Here is a 27425-nt window from a genome sequence, read left to right as displayed (position 1 = left end):
CAACTAAAACACGCCAGCCCAAATTCTGTTTAGAATTCCTTACTAATTGAAGCTGCCCAAGTTTTCTTTGTCCTTTCAACTCCTCACAGATTTATTGCCTCTTTGTCTAAAAAATACAACAACAGCCTGCCTTGGTCATTTCTTTAGGTCTCCGTGTCATTACGGGGCCTCTGTGTGCACGTAATGAAACTTTTTTACCCCCCCTCCTGTGACTCTGTCTCATGTCCCCTTAATTCTGAGGCCAGCTGGAAATCCTGAGAAAGCACAGGAGGTGGTTCTTCCCCTGCCATAGGTGTGGCCGCTGGGTTAACTTCCGCTGCATATTTGCCCCGGAGGATTCTGCAGCTTTAAGATCTCGGGGGATCTGACATACAGCCGGCAGAAGGTAAGATTTCTTACCATGTCGGCCTCCCGGAGTTTCTGTCTGTGAGGTCTGGTGGCGTGAGAGTAAGGACAGTCTTTTTCTCTTTCTCTCAAATCAAATTAGCAGGAGAAAATATTTGTGGAACCAGTTCCTTTGGCTTAGCGACTCTTGGTAAAAAATCTGGTAGGGTGCTGTTTGGCTAGTGATCTGTTTCCTTCCAGAGATGGTCTTAGATCTCCTTTGTCCGCGTCTTTAGGTAAGGGGATTACCAAAAAGCATAGAGTTCGCGGTTCTCATCAGACAATGTCTATGTGGGCATACTTTGCTGTGGGTCCCCGGTGTAAAAACTAGATGAGGTTTTTCCTTTTATCTTGTTCTGTGTCCTAAGAGCTTGGCTTTGTGACCAGTGAGAACATTCTCTCTGGTCTCTGCCATCCGGAAGGTGCATTTACTGGGGTGTACTTAGGGGGCCAGTTGGATAGACTGGAGATTGGAGATACCCAGTTACAAGCAGCATTCTCTTTGCCCAGTTGTGCCAGCTCTCGGGGGAGTTTGTCTTAAGAGCTCCTAGACTGTAAGGGCCTTGGTCGTCTCAACCTTCATTGCTTGTTAGTGCTAGAAAAATCCATTCCAGTAGCACCTGTCAGCTGTCACAGATTGGCGGGTCTGTGTGGAAGCTTCGCACCTTTGTGGGGGCCTGAGACACCCTGATAACACCACATCATTCTTACCACCTGTCCCTGAAGGTCTTTGCTTTCTTAGACTATTTTTGGGAGTAGACTTGTGGGGCTTCACCAGCTATGCCCTCTCTAGGGACATCTCTTGTATCTTTGGCCAAACCATAAAAAGGCTTATTGGTTTGAGTGGCTATTAATTGATATTAATTAAGGAATGCCTGGGTGGTTCGGTTGGTTAAGTGTCTGCCTTTGGCTCAGGTCTTAATCCCGGGATCGAGTTCCGCATTGGGCTCCCTGCCCAGCAGGGAGCCTGCTTCTCCCTCTGCCTCTGCTGCTCCCCTCTGCTTGTGCTCTCTCTCACTCGCTCTCTGACAAATAAATAAAATCTTAAAAAAAAAAATTTGGCTAAATTAAAAAAAACTTTATGGTGAGCTCTCAATTTTCTTATTAGCATAAGGCTATCCTTAAGGACTCCCTTGACAAGATAAAGAACGGAAATTAGACTTAAGACAAAAATTATTGTCTACATCCATTGTAAGTTTCCCTTCCTAAAATCTGACCCATCTATTCCCTTTCCCTACAAGATTTTTTAGACAGTACTCCAGCTTAATCTCAAGTTCAAAGTATGCAGACTATTCTTACAAATACTGGAAGCCAAACCGAAAGTTTAGCAGAAGTACCTGGGACAGGCAGTAGGGCTTACTTTGCTGTAATCAGGCTCTGCCAACTTTAGGCATTTCTCTGCAATGACCTTGGCAGATATATCTTTGAATGGCGCAGCCCTGCCCCAACGCGCCCCCAACACACAGGGAATTCACGTCCCTTGAACAACAGCAGATCTTTTAAATTATAAAGCCCCTTTTCCTCCACTTTCAAAAGATCCTACCAAATTTAGAGGAATTAAAAAGGTGGTTGGCTATTCACAACTTCACTCAAAGAGAACTTGACTGGCTGCTAAGGGAAGTTTCTTTCATACTATGATTATTAGGCAAGCCAAAAGGCCGCTTGAACCCAGCCCCCTTTGACAGAGGAGGCAGATGACCAAACTTTCTCCTAGGCCCTCCTGCAATTAATCAGTGGAAGGCTGATGGCAGGTCCTGATATAATAAAAGCCCAAGGTTAAATTATGTACTTAGAGAAAAAGCTTTTATTAAAACGCTTTATACAGAGTTTACCAAGGCATAAAGCTTTTGATTCCCATTTTAGTTAAACACGTCCCTGGTGTGTGTATGTATGTGTGTGTATATATATATACACACATAAAGTTTAGTTAAAAAAGCAGGTCCATCCCTTGATATTCAGGCTGAAATCCAAATCTTTGGGGGAATTAAAGACAACTGTCTGTCTTAAAAATCGCTACAAAACCAGAAATCAACTCTAAAAACAAGTCAAAGCCCACCTATTTTTACCAATCTCAAAACCTTGCCTATTCCTCTCAATGCTTTATAGATACTATAAAAGATCAGAATATTGGAACAAAATTGTCCTGTACCTAAGAAAATAAATAATTTTTTAAATAGCATTTATCTCAGATTTCTTTAAAACAAACAAACCAACTTGCATTCTTTCTCTGTTCCTTAGAGTTATAATTTTATCATGTCTTTGAAATGAAAACACAATCCACAATTGTCTGAGGCTGAAGAAAAAAGGCAGGGAGGGGAAGAGGGCTTTTAAAAATACAGATTGCTAAGGGGGCAACTGGATGGCTCAGTGCCTTCGGACTCTTGATCTCCCCTCAGGTCTGGATCTCAGGGTCATGAGTTCAAGCCCTGTGATAGGCTTCACGCTGGGTGTGGAGTGGAGCTTACTTAAAAAATAAAAATACAGATTGCTAAAAGGGCTCTTGTGCCCAGTCGCTAGCATCTCTATAAGTGGACAATATGTCCCCAAAAGTCCACCTTGGAGAAAACTTGGGTACTTTCTTTGTGCCTCTGTGGTATAAATTTTCTAGCCCCCTCTTCTCTAGGACCTAAGAGCCATTCTTTGAAATAATAAACTTCAAAAAAAGGTTTCTCACCAGAAGGAAAAAAAGAGAGCGAGAAAAGGTATATAAAAATCAGGCCTATAATGTTCTCTCCACAAAACAAAAACTGTAAGATCTTTGTTTACATCTGTATGTATGTTTGTATGTATGTCCATATTGTTAAATAAGAAAAATCCATCAAAGTAAATCTTAAAGATCTAATTGGCTTTATTAATCAATTCATGAATCGGGCAGCATCCCATCCAACAATTAGAAAGGAACTCCAAACTGCTACAGAAAAGGAACTGTTTTTAAAGGTAGAGATGGGGCGGAAAAAGACAGTTATTAGCAAAGAATCCACTGTTGTAGGCAATTTGCCCTCCTAAGGGAAATGGAAGGGGTCTCTCAATAAACTTCTTGTGTTGACCAGGAAATTCCATGTTGTCTGGTTAAAGGTTACATTCCTGGGGAGTTGAAACTGCAGTTAGTTTAGGTATTAAGTCTTGGTTTACTGACTTGGAGCTTTAACCTAAGTAATGCCATATTGGGCCTGTGGTTTTCTTTTTAACAATGTATATGTTGTAAGTGTGAGATTTTTCTACATCTGGATGGTATTACTAAAATTAGTTTGTAAAAGAGCCCTGTTTAGTTAGTTTGAAGGCAAGCGCTTATTTTCAAGTTCACATGATTTGGGAGAATATTTGGTGTTAAAGCTAATTTAAGGTTGTCGGTTTAATTAAAATAGACATGTCTTTAAAATTATCAACATTAAAACTAAAACGTTTATTCTGCCTCGGTTTACTTAGAGTCAAATAGGCTGATACTATCTCTGTTTTTAAAAAATAATTAGCTTGGAAGGGTAACTGACTTTGATGTCTCCTATAGTTTTTATGGGTAATGTAAGCATCATTGTTAAGAACAAGTAAATTGAATAGATATAAATTTTAAAAGGTTTTTAGGTAAACTTTTAAGATAGTTTCCCCGAATCTTTCTGGCAACTTGAAACCTTGAAGTTTTGCTAAGTGATGAGTTAGGTTGAATTCACTGAATAGCTAGGTCATTTCTAAATAAGATAAAATAATAAACATTGAATACTGAACATAAGTTTATCTACTTGTGGTTTCCTTATTACTCCAGAGAAACTAAAAATTTGGGTCTGCTGGTAAACATGTTGTATTCTTTATTAAAAGATTGTACTTGAAGAAGCACATGTTTCTAGAAATTATGAAATATATTCATAAATTTTTTTTTTAAGATTTTTTTTTTGTTTTTGTTTTTGTTAGAGAGTGGGTGAGAGAGAGTGAGCAAGGGTACAAGCAGGGGGGAGCGGCAGAGGGAGAGGGAGAAGCAGGCTCCCTGCTGAGCAAGGAGCCCCATGCGGGACTCGATCCCAGGGCACCAGGATCATGACCTGGGCCGAAGGCAGACGCTCAACCGACTGAGCCACCCAGGCGTCCTGAAATATATTCATAAATTTGCCGATCTAAAAAATGCTAGAGAAACAATTTACAGTTGTTTACTACTTCACTAGAAATTAATGTTTCTAAGTATTAAGAATTATAATTACCATGTGACTAAAGCTGCTAAAAATTATAAGGGAAACAACTCTGTAAGATGTATTTTTTTTTGTAAGAAAAAGTATGAGGAATGGCAATACATTTTTATTGAGGGCAAAAATAATTTTTCCTAAAGTGAGCCTAGTTATTTAAAAAGGGAAAACTTAAAATCTGTGTGTAAAAAAAAAATAATAATAATTAATAAAAATAAAAGTTGTAGAAGATTTATGAAAAAAAAACCCTTTGAAAAATTTTATATATAGCTAAGATTAGAATAAGTATATTTAAGAGTGAGTTTTGATATCAAAAGAACACTGATAGAAAATTAGAATTTGGTTTTTCTCTCTGTTAGAAAAACTTTCTTAGATGATTGGTTTGCTTTTTATGAGAAATTACAAACAAAATTTTCTTTACCTTTTGTGTAATCTGCCTAGAAAAATATTTTGTTTTGTTTTTATCAAATCTTTGATCATTCGAGAAGACAGTCTTCTTAATATTAAAAGAGCTAAGACTTGTTTACAACTATGTAATCCTCTGTATTTGCCTTTAAAATCTCTTATTGTCACGTTGGTTAAATCATTTAACAGTTTTATAATGATCTGTGATTCTTCTTTAATTAAATGCTTGAAACTTTTGATATTTTTTGATAAACTTCCAAAGATCAAAATTTTTTTAAAGGTCTTACATATTTAAAGGTCTTATATATGTATTAGGGAAAGAGGGAGATTACTTAAGGTAAGTAATCTCTACACCCAACATGGGGCTTGAACTCATCACCCTGAGGTCAGGAGTCACATACTCTTTCAACTGAGCCAGCCAGGCACCCCCTAAAATCAAATTCTAAAATAAAGTCTTTTGACTACAATCTAATTGAAATGTTCCAGAGGGCCCTTGGAACATTTCAGTGATTTTGTTTCTCATCATTAAAGAGAGAAATTAATGCTTGTTTGGTATGTTAAGTTACATGGGAAGTATTGTCAAACAAGTAATACTAAACTGTCTTATATTTATGTAGATACATGCTACTTAAGTAACTATTCTGGAAATTGTATGAAACTTCTAGAAATATGATATGTCCTGGTATGTTATTATCTTAAAATGTAATCCAAAAATAACCGAATTTCCTTGTCAATCACATTGTAATGAATTCTAATTGGATCTTTAATCATGGACATTTTTTAAGTCCTTTGTCATTTGTAGACTCAGATGCTTTTTACAAAAGCTTCCTGCAACTGCGTTTCATCTTCAATGAGACTTATGGAAAGAAGCCTGAGTATAGGTTTCTGATAACCTTAAGATCATAAAACTAAACATGTTAAGAATTTCTGGAACTAGTAGGAAAACTGGATTGAAGCAGAACAAAAATTAATAACATGAGACTAAATGAACTGAGGATGATTATAATTTTTTAAAAGATTTATTTGAGAGAGAGGGAGGAAAAGAGGGAGATAGAGAGGGAAAGAGAACGGGGTTGGGGAGGAACAGAGGGAGAGGGAGAAGCGGGGCTCTCCAATGTGGGGGCTCAATCCCAGGACCTCGAGATCATGACCTGAGCCCAAGGCAGATGCTTAACTGACTGAGCCACCCAGGAGCCCTAGGACAATTATAATTTTTATGACTTTTTTGTTTGAAACATTGTTGATCTTTTAAGGTTTTGTTTTTCCAGATTTAAGGAGACTTTCTCTTAAGCTAACTATGACCTCCAGCAATTTGATAAAATAAAACTTTTCAACAGATTAAAACATTTACCTTTTTCTTTCTATCTGATACCTCCAGAATTTTCAGTGAATGTTCTTATATTTTCATGGCAATGTATTCATTTGCATAAATTCAATAATAATCTGTTCTCCTTGTATCAGAACATAATTGGAAACATTGATTATATTACTGAGGCTTTGACTGGAATGTCATATTTGGGGGAGACTTGCTAAAAACTTAGGTATGACCAGACAGCTTTAAGGAAATAACGTTGATTATATGGAGCCAATAAGGCCCCTTGGGAAAACAGCCCAATACCTTGCTTATGGGGTTGCTAGCAACCTTACAGGTAAAGAACGTCACTTCTTGGCAGGTACAGGAACCTCAGGATATTTTGCAGACCTCAAAAGAGAGGAATTAATGCAAATCTTTAAGTATTACAGGCAAGGTCTGATGGCAAGTATTTGGCTTGGCTTCTGGCCTTGGGAGGCTGTTAAAAGTTCAATCTAGAGATTCCCTGTAAAAAGTTGCAGCAAAGCAGATTTAAAAGACTCTATATAATCAATTGCTATTCTTGCTGAACTTACATATATAATCAGGCCAAGGTTCATTCCCCCCCCCCTCGGTTTATTTTATAAACAAATCAGTCTTAATTTGGCTATCTTTGGTAAAGGGAGAGTGATTATAAAGAGGAAAATCATGTTTAAGTAACACACCTTTATGGATATTAGATTCTAAAAACAGTTCTTTAGAAACAAGACTAGATCCTAATTTTTTCTAGTTTCCTTCCATGTCTGGCCACAACTCCTAGTTAACATCTCCAATTTTTCCCCATAATTTTGACTTGGAATCATTTCATAAATAAAACTTCCCCTTTCCTTGAAGCCCTGCACACTGAATATAAACTGCTTTATGTCACCTTGAGTGAAATCACAACAACTCATGTGTAGACCATCTTCATGCCTGTTGCTCTGTGGGTGACTCAGAAAGGTCACCAGAGACACTTGACCTACAAACCAAGAGTCTACCAGGTTGCCATTGCCTGCCCTCACCCTATTTGAAGATGCTTTTAGCCTGACATCTAGAAATCTTCTCAACTGGCTACTCTCAGAACTCAGAAACCAGTTTTATAATTTATCTAATCTTAACTGTTGTTTTTGTTTTCATAAAAGTGCCTCTTATTATTACATGATTAATTGAACCATAGGCATAACTTTGAAAATACATAACCATCACAGCCTTCTGAAGTGAGTTTAAATCTTTTTTTTTAAAGATTTTTATTTATTTATTTTTTTGTGAGAGAGAATGAGAGAGAGAGAGAGAGCATGAGATGGGGGAGGGTCAGAGGGAGAAGCAGACTCCCCGCTGAGCGGGGAGCCCGATGCGGGACTCGATCCAGGGACTCCAGGATCATGACCTGAGCCGAAAGCAGTCGCTTAACCAACTGAGCCACCCAGGCGCCCCCGAAGTGAGTTTAATTCAACTAACCTATTGTCAGTACTAAAAGACTGTTCAGTGAGATAAAACAATCTGCCAGCTCAACTTCTATAGAAGTTTCAGAGGAGGGAACTATAGGAACCAAGAGCAGGCCACCCCAAGATGTGACACTTTGGCATATTGATTATTTTAAATTAGTTACTTAAGAAACAAACAATGCAAAAAGAATATTCTGACACGCCCCCCATCTTTGTCTCCAGAAACAAGTTTGTGATGACAAACCTAGAAAACGAAAGCATACATTTCCTTATTAGATCCTCACAAATCCCTGCAATAAGAGTCTTTTTTTTTTTTTAAGATTTTATTTATTTATTTGACAGAGAGAGACAGTGAGAGAGGGAACACAAGCAGGGGGAGTGGGAGAGGGAGAAGCAGGCTTCCCGCCGAGCAGGGAGCCCGATGCGGGGCTCAATCCCAGGACCCTGGGATCATGACCTGAGCTGAAGGCAGACGCTTAACGACTGAGTCACCCAGGCGCCCTGAGTCTTTTGTTATATAAGGTTTGTTTATATCTATGTCTACAATGCAATACCATAAGGCTTGCTTAGAGTAGATTTTGTAATCTACTTGTAAGGTAGTAAGTCCTGGGGACCACATGATTAATTGTGTTTTCTCTCTATACATGTGAGGACTTGCTCTGTTTATCGGCAATCGTCAGACTTCAGCATGGTCACCTCTCCGCTGCTGGCTTTTGTGGCAGTTTCAGTTTTCTGTGTCTTAAAAGTCAGCTCCCGGGATACATTTATTGCAGCTGTTTATGAACACGCAGTGATATTGCCTAATGCTAGCCTGATACCAGTGTCCCGTGAAGAGGCATTGGCATTAATGAACCGAAATCTGGATCTTCTGGAGGCAGCAATCACTTCAGCAGCAAACCAGGTACCCCCTCTCAAGCGGGCTGGCCTCCACCAAGAGGAAGGGTGGGGTCTTAGGAGCCAGGGTCCCCGTCCGGTGCAGTTATACTTTTGGAAGACATATGTGTCAGGGTAGCCAACAACTTTGTTGTACAATCAGACTCCTACCTCCTTCTCAAAATTATGACCGCAAGGTCATACAGACCCCGTCTTGGATTGTTGCTTAACTGAGAAATACTTTAATATTTTTAACAGGGTGCACGTATTATTGTGACTCCAGAAGATGGTATTTATGGCTGGAACTTTACCAGGGAAACTATCTACCCATACCTGGAGGATATCCCAGACCCTGGAGTGAACTGGATCCCTTGTAATAATCCCAAAAGGTAATAATCCCAAACAGGTGGTGGACCATCCAATCATGAACATGAACTTACTTTACCTGGGAGGGTTTTGTAGTAGATCACTGCATAGGATCCACTATCAACTCTAAGTTCAAGATAGTTTTATTATTTTTCATCTTCTGAGGATACATGTATTAGGAAAGTGATTATGAATTGTGAAATCACAGAAATCAGTGCTGGAAGGTAACATAGAAGTCATCAAATTCAATGTGAATACATTTCCACTGAGGGAAGGAATCTGGAGAGACGGTAGCATAACCGTTAGGGTTACAGGGGTAGTTGGTTAGCGGGAGAACCAGAATCAAACTCTAGTCTTCTGACTTCTTACCAGTGATGAGAAAATTGTTGCCCCATGTGGGCCTGTAATTTGAAAATTGCATAAGAAAATGGCAAAATAGAGTCGTGTTAGTTTAGAATTAAAAATTTTCCTTTTACGTCAATAAGATGGCTAAATGAGCTTCATGTGTATGAAATCCCAAGAGCTTAAGGTGATTGTCGATGTAGCAGAACAGTGTAAGTGGTTTAAGTCAGGCCCAGACTAAAGAAATAGGATGTGTGAGGAAAGTAGCACTATTTTTTTTTTTTTAAAGATTTTATTTATTTATTTGACAGAGAGAGACACAGCGAGAGAGGGAACACAAGCAGGGGCAGTGGGAGAGGGAGAAGCAGGCTCTCCACGGAGCAGGGAGCCCGATGCGGGGCTCGATCCCAGGACCCTGGGATCACGACCTGAGCCGAAGGCAGACGCTTAACGACTGAGCCACCCAGGCGCCCCTAGCACTGTTGTTTTTAATGTAGACCAAGAAATACCTTATATATCTAAGAGAATCCTCTCAGTTACCTCACTTCTTTCTATAGGTACTATTGCTAACATCGTAGGAACTCCCTCTTTGGAACTGCTCTTCAAACCACACAAACTACTATAAATCCTTATAGAGACACCTTGATTTTGACAAGTTTAGTATTATTTATCTTAATCATCTACTTTCTTCATATTTCATTGTATCATAATTGTTTTTTATTTGACCACCTTTCATGCCAGATTTTCAGTTTCTAAAGGGCAAGCACTCTGTGTGCCCTTCCATCATGTGTTGACTTCACTTGTATCTGAATGACCTTTTCCTAGAATCAAATTTTTCCAAGGGCCTCCTGAAAATCCCCACGTGGCTGTTCCATGCATTCCATTTCAAGGAGTCTGGTTGCCTTTCCTATTTTCTATCAGCTAATAGCATCTCCATTCCTTGCCTTCATTCATTTATTTAACAATTTTTTTTGTGTGTACCTATTACGTACAGGTACTATTCTGGACAGTAGGGTGGACAAAACAGATTAAAAATCTACCTTCCTGGAGCTTATATTCTAGTGTAGGGAGATAGTCAATGAAGAAACAAAGATAATATCTATATAGTTATCTATTATCTATCTACTTATCTATGATATGTAGTAAAGGTAAATGTTATGAAGAAAAACAAAGCAGGACAGGTGAATCTGGTGGCAAGCACGGGGTTTAAATTTTTGGTCATCAGTTGGCTTCACGGTGACATCTAAGTAAAGACTTGGAAGAAGTGAGGGAGTAGGTCATATGGGTGTGTGTTCTAACAAAGCATTTTGTAATCTTTCCTGGGTATAGCAAACAGTCTGAAAAATGTAGTTTAAATGTAAATATATTTGAATATATGATGCACTTTCAAGATTAATAGAGACAGGAGGGAAATATGTAATCAGGACTGTTTAAGAAATTCCTAACACCAGATTTCTATTTCATGTACCAGTATATTCTGCCAATTGTGGAAATCTGAAAAGACTTGGGCTAAATATGTTTCAAGTGGTTTGATGTGTTTACATCTGTCTTTCAGACATTAATTGAAGCAAAAGAGGGAGAAAAACTATCAAATAGTCATTCTTTATATATAATGCATTAGAATAATTTTTTTAGATGTGTTTTCTCATCCTTCTTGGTCTTTTTCAAGGGCATGTTTTTATAGGAAATTGCTATGGTTTTGCTTATATTAATTGTACCAATTTGTAGTTCTAATGGTCTAGATTTGATACTCGAAGAAAGCTTTTACTACTATTGCCAGCAGATGGCACTAAATTTCCATTCATTCAACAGTTACTTTACCCTTCTCAGCTATTCTTCAATAACCTACCTACTATTAACCATTTATTATTTAAAGACTGTGCCAATAGAGAATAAATATGGCTATATGTTACATGTAGTGGGTCTCACTTTTGAAAATTGCATTTAATTGCTTTATTGGGACAACTACTGGTAACATGATAAAGGATAAAGAAATCAGAGGCACCTGGGTGGCTCAGATAGGTTAAGCACCTGCTTTTGGCTCAGGTCATGATCTCTGGGTCGGGTCCTGGGATTGAGCCTCGTGTTGGGCTCCCTGCTCAGCGGGGAGTCTGCTTCTCCCTCTCCCTCTGCCTATTCCCCCTGCTCATGTTCGTCCTCTCTCCATCTCTTTCTCTCTCTCTCAAATGAATAAATAAAATCTTAAAAAAAAAGAATTAAAGAAATCAAGCATTAACAAGTGTTCCAGTATTTCCATTTTTCCATACTGTCTGGCTCTGCCCTAGCCCAATCCTTGTTGCCTTTAATCTGAGCTATTGCAAAAACTTCCTAATGATTCCCTACATTTAGTCTCTTATTCTAGTATATTCTATACCCTAATGGCCTATTATCTTACAGAAAATTCAGGTCATGGTACTTCTGTCCTCAGAATCTTTTTGTCTATTAAATTTGAAAGAAGTTTTTAACTTCTTGTGCTGAGCTCTATCTTTTATGACCCCAGATGCATCTTTTTAAATTCCCTTTTCTTCCCTAACAATGTCTCTGCTCCAGCCAGATTGACTAGTTCCCTGAACAAGATTTCCCTTTTCTTAACCTCCAACGGTCTTTTTTTCTAATTTTTTTTTTGTGGTGAAATACACATAAAGTTTACCATCTTAATCATTTTTAAATGCACAGTCAGTGGTATTAAGTATATTCATATTGTTAACTCAACCATCACCATCACTCATCTCCAGAACACTTTTTATCTGGCAAAACTCAAACTCTACACCCATTGAACGATAATTCTGCTTGTGCTCATTTTGGCAGCACATATACTAAAATTGGAGCAATACAGAAGATTAGCATGGCTCTTGCACAAGGGTGACATGCAAATTCCTGAAGCAGTCCATATTTTTAGAAGTGAAAAGAGGAGATATTATAAGTGATACCACAGAAATACAAAAAATCATAAGAGACTACTCTGAATAATTATGTGACAACAAATCAGACAACTTAAAATAAATCCATGGATTTCTAGAAATAGGCAACCTACCAAGACCAAATCATGAAGAAATAGAAAATCTGAACATACCATACAATCTCAAAAAGCTATCTGCACCTCTATGTTTATTGCAGCATTATTTACAGTAGCCAACACATGTAAATAACCTGCATGACCATCAACGGATGAATGGATAAAGAATGTGGTATATCCTGGGTGGCTCAGTCATTAAGCCTCTGCCTTTGGCTCAGGTCATGATCCCAGGGTCCTGAGATCAAGCCCTGCCTTGGGCTCCCTGCTCGGCGGGAGGCCTGCTTCTCCCTCTCCCACTCCCCCTGCTTGTGTTCCTTCTCTTGCTGTCTCTCTCTGTCAAATAAATAAATAAAATATTTTTTTAAAAAAGAATGTGGTATATACATATATTCAGTGGAACATTATTCAGCCATGAGAAAGAAATACTGCCATTTGCAACAACATAGATGAACATTGAGAACATTATGCTAAGTGAAATAAGCCAGGCAGAGAAAGACAAAAACTGTATGATCTCACTTATATGTAGAATCTAAAAATGCTGAACTTATAGAAGCAGAGAGAACAGTAGTTTCCAGGGGCTGGTGGTGGGGGAAATGAGGCAAAATCGGGCAAAGGGTACAAACTTCTAGTTATAAGAGGAATAAATTCCAGAGATATAATGTATAGCATGATGACTGTAGTTAACAGTATTGTATTGTTTACTTGAAAGTGGCAATGGGAGTAGATTTTAAATGTTCTCACAGTAAGAACAATAAAATGGTAATTATACTAATTAAAAAATGTGCTAACCTAATTGTAAACATTTATTAATATATACATATATAAAATCCTCACATTTTACATTTTGAACTCACACAATGTTATATATCAACTATATTTCAGTAAAGCTGGGGAAAGAACACAATATTTCCCCATCTATTTCCCCAGTGTTTCCCTATTTCCCCATCTCTGCAGCCACTGGCAGTCATCATATTACTTTCTGTATCTATGATTTTGGCTACTCTAACTACTCTAGCTACCTTTTAAGTGGAATTGTATGGTTTTTACCTTTTTGTGATTGATTTATTTCACTTGGCGTAATGTCTTCAAAGTTCATTCATGTTGTAGCATGTGTCAGAATTTCCTTCCTTTTTAAGCTGAATAATAATCTACTGTGTATACATACCACATTTTGCTATCTTTCATCCATTGATGGACACTTGAGTTGCTTCCACCTTTTAGCTATTGTGAATAATGCTGCTATGAACATGGGTATACAAACGTATCTTCAAGTTGCTGCTTTCAGTTTTTTGGAAATATATCCAGCAATGTAATTGCTGAATCATGTGATGGTTCTTTTTTTAATTTTTTGAGGAACTGCCAAACTGGTTTCCTGGCAGTTCTTTTCCTAACCACATCCTTTTTTTATTTCCACCAATAATGTCTTTGTGTTCCAATTTCTCCATATCCTCATCAACACTCGTTATTTTCTGGGTTTTTTTGTTGTTGTTGTTGTTTTGTTTTTTTAATAGTAGGCATTCTAATGGGTATGAGGTAGTATTTCATTGTGGTTTTGATTTGCATTTCCCTAGTGATTAGTGAGGTTGAGCATCTTTTCATATGCTTATTGGTCCTTTGTATGGCTATTTTTTTTGGAGAAAAGTCTATTCAAAAGTCTTTTGCCCATTTTTAAATTAGGTTGTTGTTACTGTTACTGTTTAATTTTAAGAGTTCTCTTGTATTTTGAATATGAATATGTAATATCCTTCCTTATCTCTTGTAATCTTTTAATTTAGAGTCTATTTGATATTAGCATAGAGTGTCTTAATTTGTCCCTCACATTTGAACAGTGTTGCTGGATACCAGATTCTTAGTTGACAGTTTTTTTCTTTCAGCACTTTAAATATATTGGCCCCCTGTTTTCTGGTCTCTAGTATCTGATTAAAAACTGCTGATAGGGGTTCCTGGGTGGCTCAGTCAGTTAAGTGTCTGCCTTCGGCTCAGGTCATGATCCCAGGGCCCTGGGATCGAGTCCCACGTCAGGCTCCCTGCTCAGCGGGAAGCCTGCTTTCCCTCTGTCTGCTGCTCCCCCTGCTGTGCTCTCTCTCTGAAAAATAAATAAAATCTTAAAAAAAAAACAAAACTGATAATCTTATTGGGGATTACTTGTACGTTATGAATCACTTACCTCTTTGGCTTTCAACATTTTTATTTTGTCTTTGACTTTTGACAGTTTGATTACAACGTGTCTTGGTATGGTGTCTTTGAGTTCATCTTTCTTGGAGATCATTGAACTTCTTGGATCTTTATATATTCATGTTTTTAATCAAATCTGGGAAGTTTTTGGACATGATTTCTTCATATAATTAGGGTTAGGGTCAGGGTTAGCTTTAAATTTATTGATTCTTTCAGCTCAAATCCATCTTTGAATTCCACTAGTAAATTTTTCATTTTAGTCATTGTAGTTTTCAGCTCCAGAATTTCATTTTGGTTTCTCTTAGGTTTTCCATCTCCTTATTGATATTTCCATTTTGTTCATATATTATTTTCTTGACTTTTTCCACATTTGCCTTTAGTTCTTTGAGCATCTTTAAGACAGTTGTTTTAGTCTTTGTCTAGTAGGTTTGCCATCTGGTCTTTCTCCAGGATGGTTTCTGTAGGTTTATTTTATTTTTTTTTCCCTTTTGAATGGGCCATGCTTTACTGTTTATTTGTATGTCTTAATGATTTTTTTGTTAAGTTGATATTTGAATCTGAAAATGTGATCATTCTGAAAATCAAATTCTTCTCTTTCCCCAGGGTTTAGTACTAGCCTTTTGCTTATTTGTTTTTGTTTTTTTTTTGTTTTTTTTTTTTTGATTCCTATAGGCTGTTTCTGCACTAGGCATAAGCTTGATGTGTAAACTTAAGATCTTTTTTTTTTTTTTAAAGATTTTATCCATTCATTTGACAGAGAGAGAGACAGCTAGAGAGGGAACACAAGCAGGGGGAGTGGGAGAGGGAGAAGCAGGCTTCCCGCCGAGCAGGGAGCCTGATGTGGGGCTCGATCCCAGGACCCTGGAATCATGACCTGAGCCAAAGGCAGGCGCTCAATGACTGAGCCACCCAGGCGCCCCAAGATCTTTTGAGGCATTGTCTTAGCCTGTGTCTTTCCTGGAGCACATGTGATGACTTTCTAAATTCTCCTATATATATGATTGTTTTTGTATGTCCTAATCCTTAAATGTCTGATTTCAAAAAAAGAGAAAAAAGGAAAAATTAAGGAAGAGGAAGAGAAGACAACTCTGGCTCTTTAAATCCTCTAGAAATTACTTCAGCCAGTAGGGGAAGGACTTGCAACAATATAGTGGTGGTGGTGGTGGTGGGGTAAAACAATGGCTACCTGCCCCTGTGTTTGCACCTCCATGATCAGAAGCAGTTATCAGTGATCAGAACACAGATCCCTGATATTTGGAAGATAGGGGTTTTAGTGTCCAACCTGGTTCTGTAAGCCGCCTGCATGGTGCTCCAGCATGACTATCTGTCATGGGCCTGGGTGTGGGGTAAAGCATGTGTAGCCACTGCTGAGCCAAGATGTGAAATTGACTGAAATTGACTGCAATTTGCCTTACAAGCCTTGAAATAGACTCCCGAATTTCAAAATAGCTCTATTAGTCAGATTCTGCCAGTACAAATATCATCTAGGTGGACGGATGTATTTCTGGTGCTTCCTACTCTGCCATCTTCCCAGAATTCTAATTCCAAGTTGTCGTTCTTTCACTTGAAGTATTTTTTTTAATTCCTCTTTTCTTCCAGGGTCAGTGAACAGAAGATGTGTATCATTGTCCCAAAATATCTATGAGATGTGCCACACATAAGATAAACACATAATGAACACATGGTTATAAATGATGATAAATGCTATGATGAAAAAAATACATGGCCTAGAATCTTATCCTAGAATAGTTTCCTACAACCAAATTCCCACAAGCATGTACTTCCTCTGAAATCTATTCTTATTTTAATCTTTCCCTTCTCTGATGTTATTCAGAATTTATTTTTGTGTGTATCACATAATAGGTTCAAGGAATATAATTCTGAATTTTATTAAAAGATAAACTTCATTTTTGTTTTTCTTTTCTAATGAGCATATAGGTTTGGCTACACCCCAGTGCAAGAAAGACTCAGCTGCCTGGCCAAGGACAACTCTATCTACGTTGTGGCAAATATTGGGGACAAGAAGCCATGCAATGCCAGTGACCCTCAGTGTCCCCCCGATGGTCGTTACCAGTACAACACCAATGTGGTGTTTGATTCTCAGGGAAAACTGGTGGCACGCTATCATAAGGTAAAGTTAATTTGCAAACAGTTCAGTTACTGAGTGTTTAACAAAATAAAGTGGACAAGAAGGAAAAATCATTAGTGTAGATAATAAGCATACTTTAGAAGCAGAATGGAGACAAAGCATAGAAAGTAATGATTAGGTATGGTAAGCTCCTATAAAGAGGCTCAAGAGGTTTCCTATGCATTTAGAAATGTAGGAATGTGTCTGTGGAAGTGTATGAGAATCAGCAGGAGGTACCTCTATTGAAATATAAGGTTACCTTTTAGACTTTGTCCTTTTGAAGACATGCCCTGGCATTGGGTCAAGACTAGAAGGAGAAACTACCTACCAGATAGACTTGATTTTGAAGAGAAAGGAGCAAAGAAAGTTCTTTGTCCACAGAAAATGTTAAGTGTTCTTGGCAAATAGAAGTCATCTATTTCACTTCTATGTCTTGTAAGATTCAAGAGGGTCTTAATAAATAAGGAATCCTGCCTACATATCTATAAAATGTGGAGGTTGAACCAATTCCCATCAGCTATAGTAATCTCTATTCTCTTACAGTTTTTCCCTGTGAAGACAGTGGTCATGGATTAAATTGGCACTGACTAAGAGTTGTTGGCTTGCACTTTTTTCAGACACAGTAAACCCAGGCCAACTTCTGAAAAGAGACTTTTTTCCCCTTCATCTTTTGTTTTTGTTTTTGTTTTTTTTTAAGATTTATTTATTTATTTGACAGAGAGAAGAGAGAGAGAGAGAGAGACAGCGAGAGAGGGAACACAAGCAGGGGGAGTGGGAGAGGGAGAAGCAGGCTTCCCGCTGAGCAGGGAGCCTGACGTAGGGCTTGATCCCAGGAACCTGGGATCATGACCTGAGCAGAAAGGCAGATGTTTAATGACTGAGCCACCCAGGTGCCCCTCATCTTCTGTTTATTACAGCACAACCTTTTCATGGGTGAAAATCAATTCAATGTACCCAAGAAGCCTGAGGTTGTGACTTTTGACACCATCTTTGGAAGATTTGGCATTTTCACGTGCTTCGATATACTCTTCTATGATCCTGCTGTTACTCTGGTGAAAGATTTCCATGTCGATACCATAGTCTTCCCAACAGCATGGATGAATGTTTTGCCACATTTGTCAGCTATTCAGTTCCACTCAGCTTGGGCAATGGGCATGGGGGTCAACTTCCTTGCATCCAATATACATCACCCCTCAAAGAGAATGACAGGTAATGTGTAAGCTCTAAGATTTACAAACTTTATGTAATCAAAAAAGTAAAAGAAAAAATAATTTTTCCTAGCTAGCATGTACTCCTTAATATAGTGTTTTCCAACTCTTTAATTTTTGCATATCTAGCTGGTGAAATACTGTAGAACCATCTCAATCTAAATTGTTTTGTAGATTTATTTAGTTTTATTCAACTTATATGCCCATTTCTTTTTTTTTCCCCTTAAAAATTCACCACTTCTTACATGAAAGTTTCACTTATTGGCTTTTTGATATCATACTCTGTTGGATCTCCTCTCACTTGTCCTTCTCAGTATATTTTACTGAAATTAATGACGTATATAGCTCAGAGAATGTGAGTTTAAAATAACAATAACAACTGTGCAATCCTTTTTCACTTTTCTATTTCAAATGCCATTTCCAACATCACTTTCAGGAAGTGGCATCTATGCACCTGATTCTCCAAGAGCATTTCATTATGATATGAAGACAAAGGAGGGAAAACTCCTTCTCTCACAACTGGATTCTCACTCACACAGCCCTGTAGTGAATTGGGCTTCTTATGCCAGTAGTATAAAGGCATTCTCAACAGGAAATCAGGAATTTAAGGGTACTGTCTTTTTTGATGAATTCACCTTCTTGGAGCTCACAAGAGTCACAGGAAATTACACAGTTTGTCAGAAAAAACTCTGCTGTCATCTAAGCTACAAGATGTCTGAAAAGAGAAGAGATGAAATTTACGCCCTGGGGGCATTTGATGGACTCCATATTGTCGAAGGGACGTATTATTTACAGGTAATGATTGTTTTGGTGTCAGGGGAGTTAACCAGATAAAATACAGGACCCCTAGTTGAATTTGAATTTCAGATAAACAATGGATTGTTTTTGTTATAAGTGTCTCACTTTTGAGGATACCTGTACACTAAAAATTTTGTTTTATTTGAAATTCGAATTTAGCTGGGCATCCTGAATTTTTGTTTGCTTAAACTTGAAATCCTAGATGTCAGTCCGGTTTTAAAATGGCTGGAAAAAAGGCAGGAGATTTATTTACAATACCTGTATTTAAAATGATATGATAATCAAATTACAGATTATTTTAATGGATGATTAGCCTCTGATATTTCCTGCCTGAAGAAATTTATCCATTTTCTTTATATGTTCACTAAAGCTTATCTTGTTTCATTAAGAGCTTGACACTAAGCATGTCCTGGAGACATATAGGGTCAGCCTCTGAGATACGTAGTAGAGTAGTTTACTACTGCAAAGATTTGGGTATCTCACAGCCCCCAACACTAAAGGAGGAACTATTATAGGCTGGTAAGGTGTGACCCCTAAGAACAAACAACTTTCATGTTCCTCTCGTTTTGCTCTCCTCTTCCCTGATCTGTCTCCCATTCTATTTCAGGGCTTCCAGTTGAGTTTCAGCTCCATCCAATCTATTTCCTACACTCTGATTATAAAAATTACTAAAAGCCATTTGTGATTATTTCACTCTCTTTCTTAAAATTCCTCACTGTCTTCTAGTTGGCAAATCAAATTCCTTAACAAAACATGCTCATAAATTTTTGACATGTGCCTTTTCCTACTCTCTATTCTCTTCTCTCACTTCCACCCACATGTGCTCTGGGCTTCTCTCATATTGAGACATTTCCTCCTCTGCAGTGTGGGGGCATCTGCAGACCCTCTGGATGTGTGCACGGGTTGTTTCCTTTATCTATGATGGCCCCACCTACTCACCATTCACAGTGCATTTCAGGTGTCGTCTTCACCAAGAAGGCTGCCCTGACACTTTCCGTGGCACCACTCCCACCTCCCCACCTGGGCTAGGTACTTCATACATCCTATGCTTAGTTTTATCAAGGACGTATTATGTGAAATTATGCACATAGTTGTCTGAGACTGAAAACCCTTTGAGTGCTGGAACTCTGCCCACTGTGCAACATTCTCTTTGCTGCATGATAAGCACTTTACCAGTGCTTGCTCATTTGGACACTTATTGAGTGCCTACTGCATAGTAGGTATATATTCAGAGCTGATGATATGAAGATGAATAAGTAAAGGCCCTCCTCTTGAAGAATTTAGTAGTGGGGAAAGACATATGAATAGATAATGTCAGTACAGGTTGGCATGTGCTAGAACATAGAATGCACATTTTGTTGTAGGAATACTAACAAGCTGTACCTAGCCTAATTCGGGGATTCAGGGAAGTTTCTGGAGACATGATGTTAAGAGCTTATGCTATTATCCAGATGAAAAAAGTGGGAGGAAATTCTAGGTGGAGTGGAATATGAGCAGGAGTGTGGATGTGTCAAGAAGTAGATCAGTGCATGTAGATCAGTGTTACTAAGGTATAATGTAAGAAGCAAGGATTGGTGGAAGATGACCCTAGAGGCAGGATCACATGTGACAGCATCTTACCTGTCATTCCTAAAGTTTGGACTTTATTTTCTGGGTGATAGTCTTCTGTTGGAAGGTGTTCAGCAAGGGCATGATGTGATCAGATCTGCCATTGAGTAGATCAATGTGGCAGCACTGTGGATGATGAAACTAGGGCAAAAAGACTAGTTAGATTATTAAAATAGTCCTACTAGGGCCTGTACCAAGAGTATGTTAGTAGGAATAAGAGCAGGGTATGGAGTCAAGCAATATGCAGAAAACTTAACTTATAGCTAAGTTGATATAGAAAAGCAGATTGAGAGGACTAGAATGTACCAGGTTTCTGGCAAGAGTGCCTGGGTGAATGCTGTGCTCTGACAGATCAGGATGCTAGAGGGGGAGCAGATTGAGTGGTAGTGGGGAGATGCTCAGTTCACTTAGAATGTTCTGTTTTTTTTTTTTTTTTAAGATTTTATTTATTTATTTGACAGAGAGAGACACAGTGAGAGAGGGAACACAAGCAGGGGAAGCGGGAAAGGGAGAAGCAGGCTTCCTGCGGAGCAGGGAGCCCGATGTGGGGCTCGATCCCAGGACCCTGGGATCATGACCTGAGCTGAAGGCAGACGCTTAACTGACTAAGCCACCCAGGCGCCCCTAGAATGTTCTGGTTTTGAAGTATTTATGGGACATTCAACTGGAGCCGTGACCAGCAGAATCTGAGGGCAGCACCCCAAATCAAACATGTTAATATGTCTGCTGGAAAACATGGGACTACTCATCCTAAATAGCTTAAATAAAAATATAGTTATGTTAGTCAAGTTAGGTCTCAATGTCAAATGTGCTACAAAAGCCTTTATTTTTACAGAAGGTTGGTCTTGGAATTGAGGACGAGGGATTTTGGTATTATATTCATAATCTTTCATAGTCTAACTGTGATGATAATTAATGCTAGAAAAATCTCTATAACACCAAAATCTATTTCTTAACTAAGGAGAGAAGGGAAAGAAAAGGAGATAAGGGTACAATAACTCAGCATCTTGCCACAGAGATTTTCCGAGTGTTCTAGAGTGAATTTTAAGGACATGGGGAAAGAAGGTGCTTATAGCATTTTCTAGAGTAGAAGATAGTAAAAGATTGGGTACAGATTTATAGCAGTTGTTATAGGAGAATGGGAGAAGGAGCAGTTTACATATTTTAAAGAATCATTGAGTAAATTGATGAATAAAGAAGGAATAAACTAAATGAAAGAAGTTCATTCCCTTTACCCAATATACTTAGGAGACTCTCCTCTTTAGATTATTTCTCTACCCTTTGTCCTCTCCATTTCCTCCCACCAAGGTCAGAGTCATCCAAACACTGGCCTATCAGTCTTCTAGAATGTAAAGCTATTTCCCAACAGGGTAAGAAATTAGGGATAACAACTCTGCCAAAAACCAAAGATTAAATTCAGGGGCTTAACACAACGTGGTGCGAACAAAGATTCTGGAGTCAGAAATTCTGGGTAAATTCCTTTTTTACTGGGTAATGGCCACCTGCCTTGAGCCAGTCTTTTAGCCTCTTTAAACATGTGGTTCATCATCTATAACATATGGATTCATTTTCATTCACTAAATATTTATGTAATGCCTTCAGTGTTCAAGTATTTGATAGAGCCTGAGGATATGAAGGTGAGCAAGACAAATATAGTCACTGTCTTCATAGAACTTAATACTAGTGGGAAGACAGGATTGAACAGAAAACTAAGAAAATCACTATTTAATTTTAGTTGTGACAAATGCCATAAAAGGAAAGTACCATGGACAATTAAAGCATACAACTGAAAGACCTAACCTAGTCCTAAGAGGGGAATAAGGATAAAAATAATAATAAATTCTTTTTTTTTCTTAAGATTATTTATTTATTTATTTGACAGAGAGAGACACAGTGAAAGCAGGAACACAAGCAGGGGGAGTGGGAGAGGGAGAAGCAGGCTTCCCGCGGAGCAGGGAGCCCAATGCGGGGCTCGATCCCAGGACCCTGGGATCATGACCTGAGCTGAAGGCAGACGCTTGACGACTGAGCCACCCAGACGCCCCAAATTTAACCTTTTTTAAAAAAAGTAGAACACTTGATTATTAAAAGCATTGCTAGCTTGAGAACAATGGAGGTATAGTTAGTTCATGGCTATTGATTGACCAAGGGTCTGATTGTTTCTTTAAGAGATTTAATCTGGGGCGCCTGGGTGGCTCAGATGGTTAAGCGTCTGCCTTCGGCTCAGGTCATGATCTCAGGGTCCTGGGATCGAGTCCCGCATTGGGCTCCCTGCTCCTTGGGAGCCTGCTTCTCCCTCTGCCTTTCTCTCTTGCTCGGTCTCTCATGAATAAAAAAAAAAAAAAAAAAAATCTAAAAAAAAAAAAAGAGAGATTTAAGCTGTTTGACCATGAATTGGAGACAGCAATAGGGCCTGAAGTCCTTTACTTTTCTGAATTAGTTGAATTAGTTGTTGAATTAGCTATCAATGAGCTGGATTAATCTAATGAAAATGTAATATTTTATCAAACAAAGGGGCATAGGCTTTGCATAGGCCTTATTTCTAGCCCAGGAGGGTGTATCAGTTCTGGCTTTCTTAGGACTTACTGGTTTGCATTTTTTCTCCTAGATTTGTACCCTGCTGAAATGTAAAACAACAGACTTAAACACTTGTGGTGGTGCAGTTGAAACAGCTTCTACCAGGTTTGAAATGTTTTCCCTCAGTGGCACTTTTGGAACTCAGAATGTCTTCCCTGAGGTGTTGCTAAGTGAAAGCCAGCTTGCACCTGGAGAATTTCAGGTAAGAACCTTTGCTTAATATTGACATTTCATGTAAGAGGAAGCACTTTTTTTTTTTTTAAAGATTTTATTTATTTATTTGAGAGAGAGAGAATGAGAGACAGAGAGCACGAGAGGGAGGAGGGTCAGAGGGAGAAGCAGACTCCCTGCCGAGCAGGGAGCCCGATGCGGGACTCGATCCCAGGACTCCAGGATCATGATCTGAGCCGAAGGCAGTCGCTTAACCGACTGAGCCACCCAGGCGCCCGGAAGCACTTTTTGAGTACAAAACCTACTGAAGTGTTTACAGATATCAAAAGTATCTCCATTTGGAAAGAATAAAATTGTTCTTGGGGAATCATGAAGGACACTGAGAAGGTTGAATTTCTTGTCCGGAAATTCTTAGTGTATCCTTAAGAATAAATAAATATATTACTGTGGAGACTATTGGGAGGAGGCTGGACTGTTTTGGGTCTGTTGAGTAGGAAGAAGACTCGAGAAGGATTTCAGGACTGGTCCCACCAGAGGGAACCCCTTCACATGGGCAGTGATAGCCTAGAAAAGTTGAAGGGAATTCCTCTCACTGTGTGGATCTATTTCACCAGTGGCTGAAATAGGCAAGAAAGCAAGCACTTTTTTTTTTAAAGTCCAGAAATATTTCCTTACTGCATAAATTCTGCCCAGCCATATTCTTCCCCTGACTTACCTGTGGGTTTTGTTCTTATTCCCCCTTCCTTGTAGGAACAGCTACTGTGGGGCACTAGGGCCAGTGAGCAGGTTGGGAGGCTGGGGTGAGTGAGTGACAGGGATGAAAGAGGCTCAGCTCAAAACCCCTCAGTCAATCCCTTGTGTCCACTTGGAGGAGCCTATTATGTCTGAGAGGACTAGATTTCTCTTAGATACTCCCAAACCTATTGCCTTATGCTTACTGACTCATGGAATACTTCCTCAAATAAGTAAATTATAAGATGCTGATTATAGCCATTTCAATAATAAATGAATCAGTGCCAATTCCATAGCTCCAATTTTTCTTATACCCTGTACCATTTCAAAATTTCTTAAGAAGTTAGCCATTATTTTTATTGTTTCTTCATCCAGTTGTACTGAATTTTAGAAGGTGTTACGAGGTTGTATAAGTTAGAGGGAGACCCAGTCAACTTCTTTATGTTTTAATTAGGTGTCGAGTGATGGACGCTTGTTCAGCGTGAAGCCGCCATCTGGACCTCTCTTGACCGTGACTCTATTTGGGAGAATGTATGAGAAGGACCAGACATTAAAGGCTTCATCAGACCCCCAGGCACAAACACTGGGAATAATGCTCTTAGTCATAATGCCAGTTGTGTGCTCATTCAGTTGGTAGAATATTTCCATTTGCTCTCTTTCATTTTGTGTAATTAAAAAAATGATGGATGAGAAAAGAAGGATGAAGATCATAACAGTGATCATGGTCTCTTGTACAAATGATTAGAAATATATATACATATATAGTTCACTATTTTTACATACACACACACACACACACACACCCAGATAACAGAAGCCAGATAAACAGTGACACAATTTTGAAAGGTAAAATCTATAAAATGAGGGTAACAGTTTTACCCACATTTTAGGGTTTTTTTTTTTTTTTTTTTTTTGGTGAAAATTAAATAATTGAATGCATTTAAAGTCCTTAGACAAGTTTCTGGATCATGGAAAGTACTGTATATGTGCTAGCTATTAACAATGTGTATGACTATCACAATAAAACCATGTGTGATATACTTATTGCTAAAATTACATCACCTCTGATTGTCTAAAGTGTAAACATCTTCCCCTGGCTCAGCCACCCTGCATATTTCAGTTAGAAACTCAGTGAACTCAACATCAGTTAATTGGTTTTGGCTCGATACCGAACAATGATTATCCCAGAAGGCAGCTGGACTTAACACCTAGGAACTTATTAGAGCGCCTCCACTTTTTTGAGTGTTTTTCAGTGCCTCTTCAGTGTTTTACCTATCTTATCAGCCTATAAGCATATTAATAGGGTGGTTCTAAACCAAACATTTTCCAAATCTGGACTGTGATCTGTTTTTGCATGGCCTGTGAGCTAAGAAAGGTTTTTATGTTTCTAAAGTGTTGAAAAGCAAAGAAGAATCAAAAGAAGGAGAATATTGTGTGACACATGAATGTGATCTGAAATTCAAATTTCAGTCTCCATATCTAAAGTTTTATTGAACACAGCCACATTTATTTAAGTATTGTTGATGGCTGTTTTTATTTTATGCTGTGGTGGTGAAGTTGGGTAGTTAACCAGACCCTATGGCCAGAAAAGCTGCAAATATTTACTGCCTGACCCTCTACAGAAAAAGTTTGTTGACTCCTGCACTGAAGTAAAATAACAATGGATTTTAGTATTGAAAACCTTTAAAACAACTTAGTGGGCAAATTGCCTTTAAGTGTCTTTCTTGTAATTCTTTCACAAAAGGAGAAATAAAATATCTTTATTTGCTTTGTATGATACACCATCACACACACAAGATTACCCTGATTAACTTAAACCAAATGTGCTAAGTAAACAAATAGCCCAAATAAGTGAAGCTAATTTTTATGAACATTATTGATATTTATTCACTATAAGATACACACCACAAAGTGTTTTTTTGTTTTGTTTTGTTTTGTTTTGCATTTGGTATGTTCTAAAATTCCTGAGAGAAAGCATATTAGTTTTTATTTTCAAATTTTTCCTGGAAATCAACTAAGAACTACTCATCTGAACATACTCTCTCATATTTTCCCCTGTGACAAGCTTACTAGCTTGTCTTAGCATGATATTTCTTAATTTTAAACATTACAAGTAGTGAATTTACTTTTTAGAAATGGTATTTACTCTGTCCATACCCAGCTCTGGTTACTTTTTCACTCTGGATTTCTTTAACACATACGTATTTTATGATAGCTTTGATATGCTTTTTAACTGTGATTTTTATTTCCTCTGCATAAAACATTTGCGATGCTCTTTTAATACAAACAACCCAATTCCAAAAAAGATCAATGCTCAAATATGTTTTCCTTAATCTCTTTATACCTTGATGAATTTGAGTGGTCCAGAGAGCCATTTTTGACACTCCCTCATTTAAAGATATAATTTGTTATCAACCTCGTGATGATGTAAAACACACAGACATACACTCTACACGTAGTAGCCCTCTTCCAAGATGATCCCCAATGATCCCCACCTCCAGGCTCCATGGAGAAATTCTCCATGATTGTTTTGTTGCTATCGATTCTTGTATTTCTTTCTTCTTTTTTTTCCTTTTTTAGAGAGAGACAGACAAAGAGTGAGCACATGAGTCGGGGGGAGGGGCAGAGGAGGAGAGAGAATCTCAAGGAGGCTCCATGCCCAGCACAGAACCCAAAACAGGGCTCAGTCTCATGACCCTGAGATCATGACCTGAGCTGAAATCAAGATTTGGATGCTTAACTGCCTGAGCCATCCAGGCACCTGTGATTCTTGTATTATTTCTTATATAGTTTCTGAGCCTTGTCACTTATAATAAATCTGAATCCATTGCCACTTTTACTGTAACACATATCTCTTATTCAGCTCTGCTTAAGTGTTCTAATGATTTTACTTATTTGTTCTTTTAGTTTATTATCTAAACAATATATTTCAGATCTCATAGACTGAATTGTGTCCCCTCTCAAATTTATATATTGAGGTCTGAATTTCATACCTCAGAATGTGACTGTATTTGAAGATAGGGTGTAAAGAGGTAAAATGATGGCATTAGGGTGGACCCTAAACCACTATGACTGGTGTTCTTGTAAGAAGAGGGGATTAGGACATAGACATGCACGAAGTCAAAACTCTATGAAGACACAAAGGAGGATAGCCATCTACAAGCCAAGGAGAGAGGTCTTCAGAAGAAATCAACCCTCCTGATACTTGATTTGTATTTCTAGCCTCCAGAATCTTGAAAATAAATTTTTGTTGCTTAAGCTAGTCCGTGGCACTTTATTATGGTAGCCCTGGCAAACTAATACAGATTCCAGTCCCCTCTCTTCTCCATTTCCACCAGAAGTTGAAGCTTAAACGAAATGGTTACCCAGTTAAGAATATCCAGCTAGCCTGGTTCCCCAAGACTCAACTAGATCCACTTAGAGAAGCATTGCTGATGAACTGAGAGTGAAACCATCAGATCGTTGAAGATCCTCTGGAGTTTGGAAATCAGAAAGTCACATTGATAAAGTCATGTATTTAATCTGAACTTAAATGTTCTTTTTCAGTAACGGCAGAATCTTTTGACATTATACAATTTAGTGAAATGAAGAACAACTTTTAAGTCAAAACAACTCTCAACTGGTAGACTATCCACATACCCTGAAGTCAGCCCCACCCACGCTGTGCAAAACATGCCCTTCTGCAAAGGAGAGCGGTG

At 38.3% G+C, this 27425-nt stretch overlaps 1 protein-coding gene and 1 non-coding gene across 4 annotated transcripts; both read left to right on the top strand.

Annotated features, from left to right (window-relative positions):
* The first annotated feature begins 71 nt into the window (after window positions 1-71).
* Window positions 72-26017, top strand: LOC123836624 (pantetheinase). 3 transcript variants are annotated; one of them, XM_045865560.3, is made up of 8 exons: window positions 72-385; window positions 8385-8634; window positions 8865-8995; window positions 16444-16636; window positions 17551-17842; window positions 18278-18636; window positions 22856-23026; window positions 24182-26017. In XM_045865560.3, exons 2-8 carry the CDS (start codon window positions 8422-8424, stop codon window positions 24362-24364), a joined length of 1542 nt encoding a protein of 513 aa, XP_045721516.2. In that variant the 5' UTR covers window positions 72-385; window positions 8385-8421; the 3' UTR covers window positions 24365-26017. The 3 variants fall into 3 exon arrangements, with proteins under 3 accessions (XP_045721516.2, XP_054361532.2, XP_045721517.2); XM_054505557.2 differs by lacking the exon at window positions 72-385 and adding an exon at window positions 424-447; XM_045865561.3 differs by lacking the exon at window positions 72-385 and adding an exon at window positions 487-620.
* LOC123842862 (U6 spliceosomal RNA) lies at window positions 12107-12211 on the top strand. Its single transcript, XR_006790484.1, has one exon. It is a non-coding gene; the product is annotated as a U6 spliceosomal RNA (small nuclear RNA).
* Window positions 26018-27425: the final 1408 nt, after the last annotated feature.

The sequence above is a fragment of the Mirounga angustirostris genome, unplaced genomic scaffold (genome assembly GCF_029215605.1).
Source record: "Mirounga angustirostris isolate CCGP_5_RB_7025 unplaced genomic scaffold, mMirAng1.0.hap1 SCAF_8, whole genome shotgun sequence".
NCBI classification, from domain to species: domain Eukaryota; kingdom Metazoa; phylum Chordata; class Mammalia; order Carnivora; family Phocidae; genus Mirounga; species Mirounga angustirostris.
This window is presented reverse-complemented; position numbering and strand designations above follow the sequence as displayed.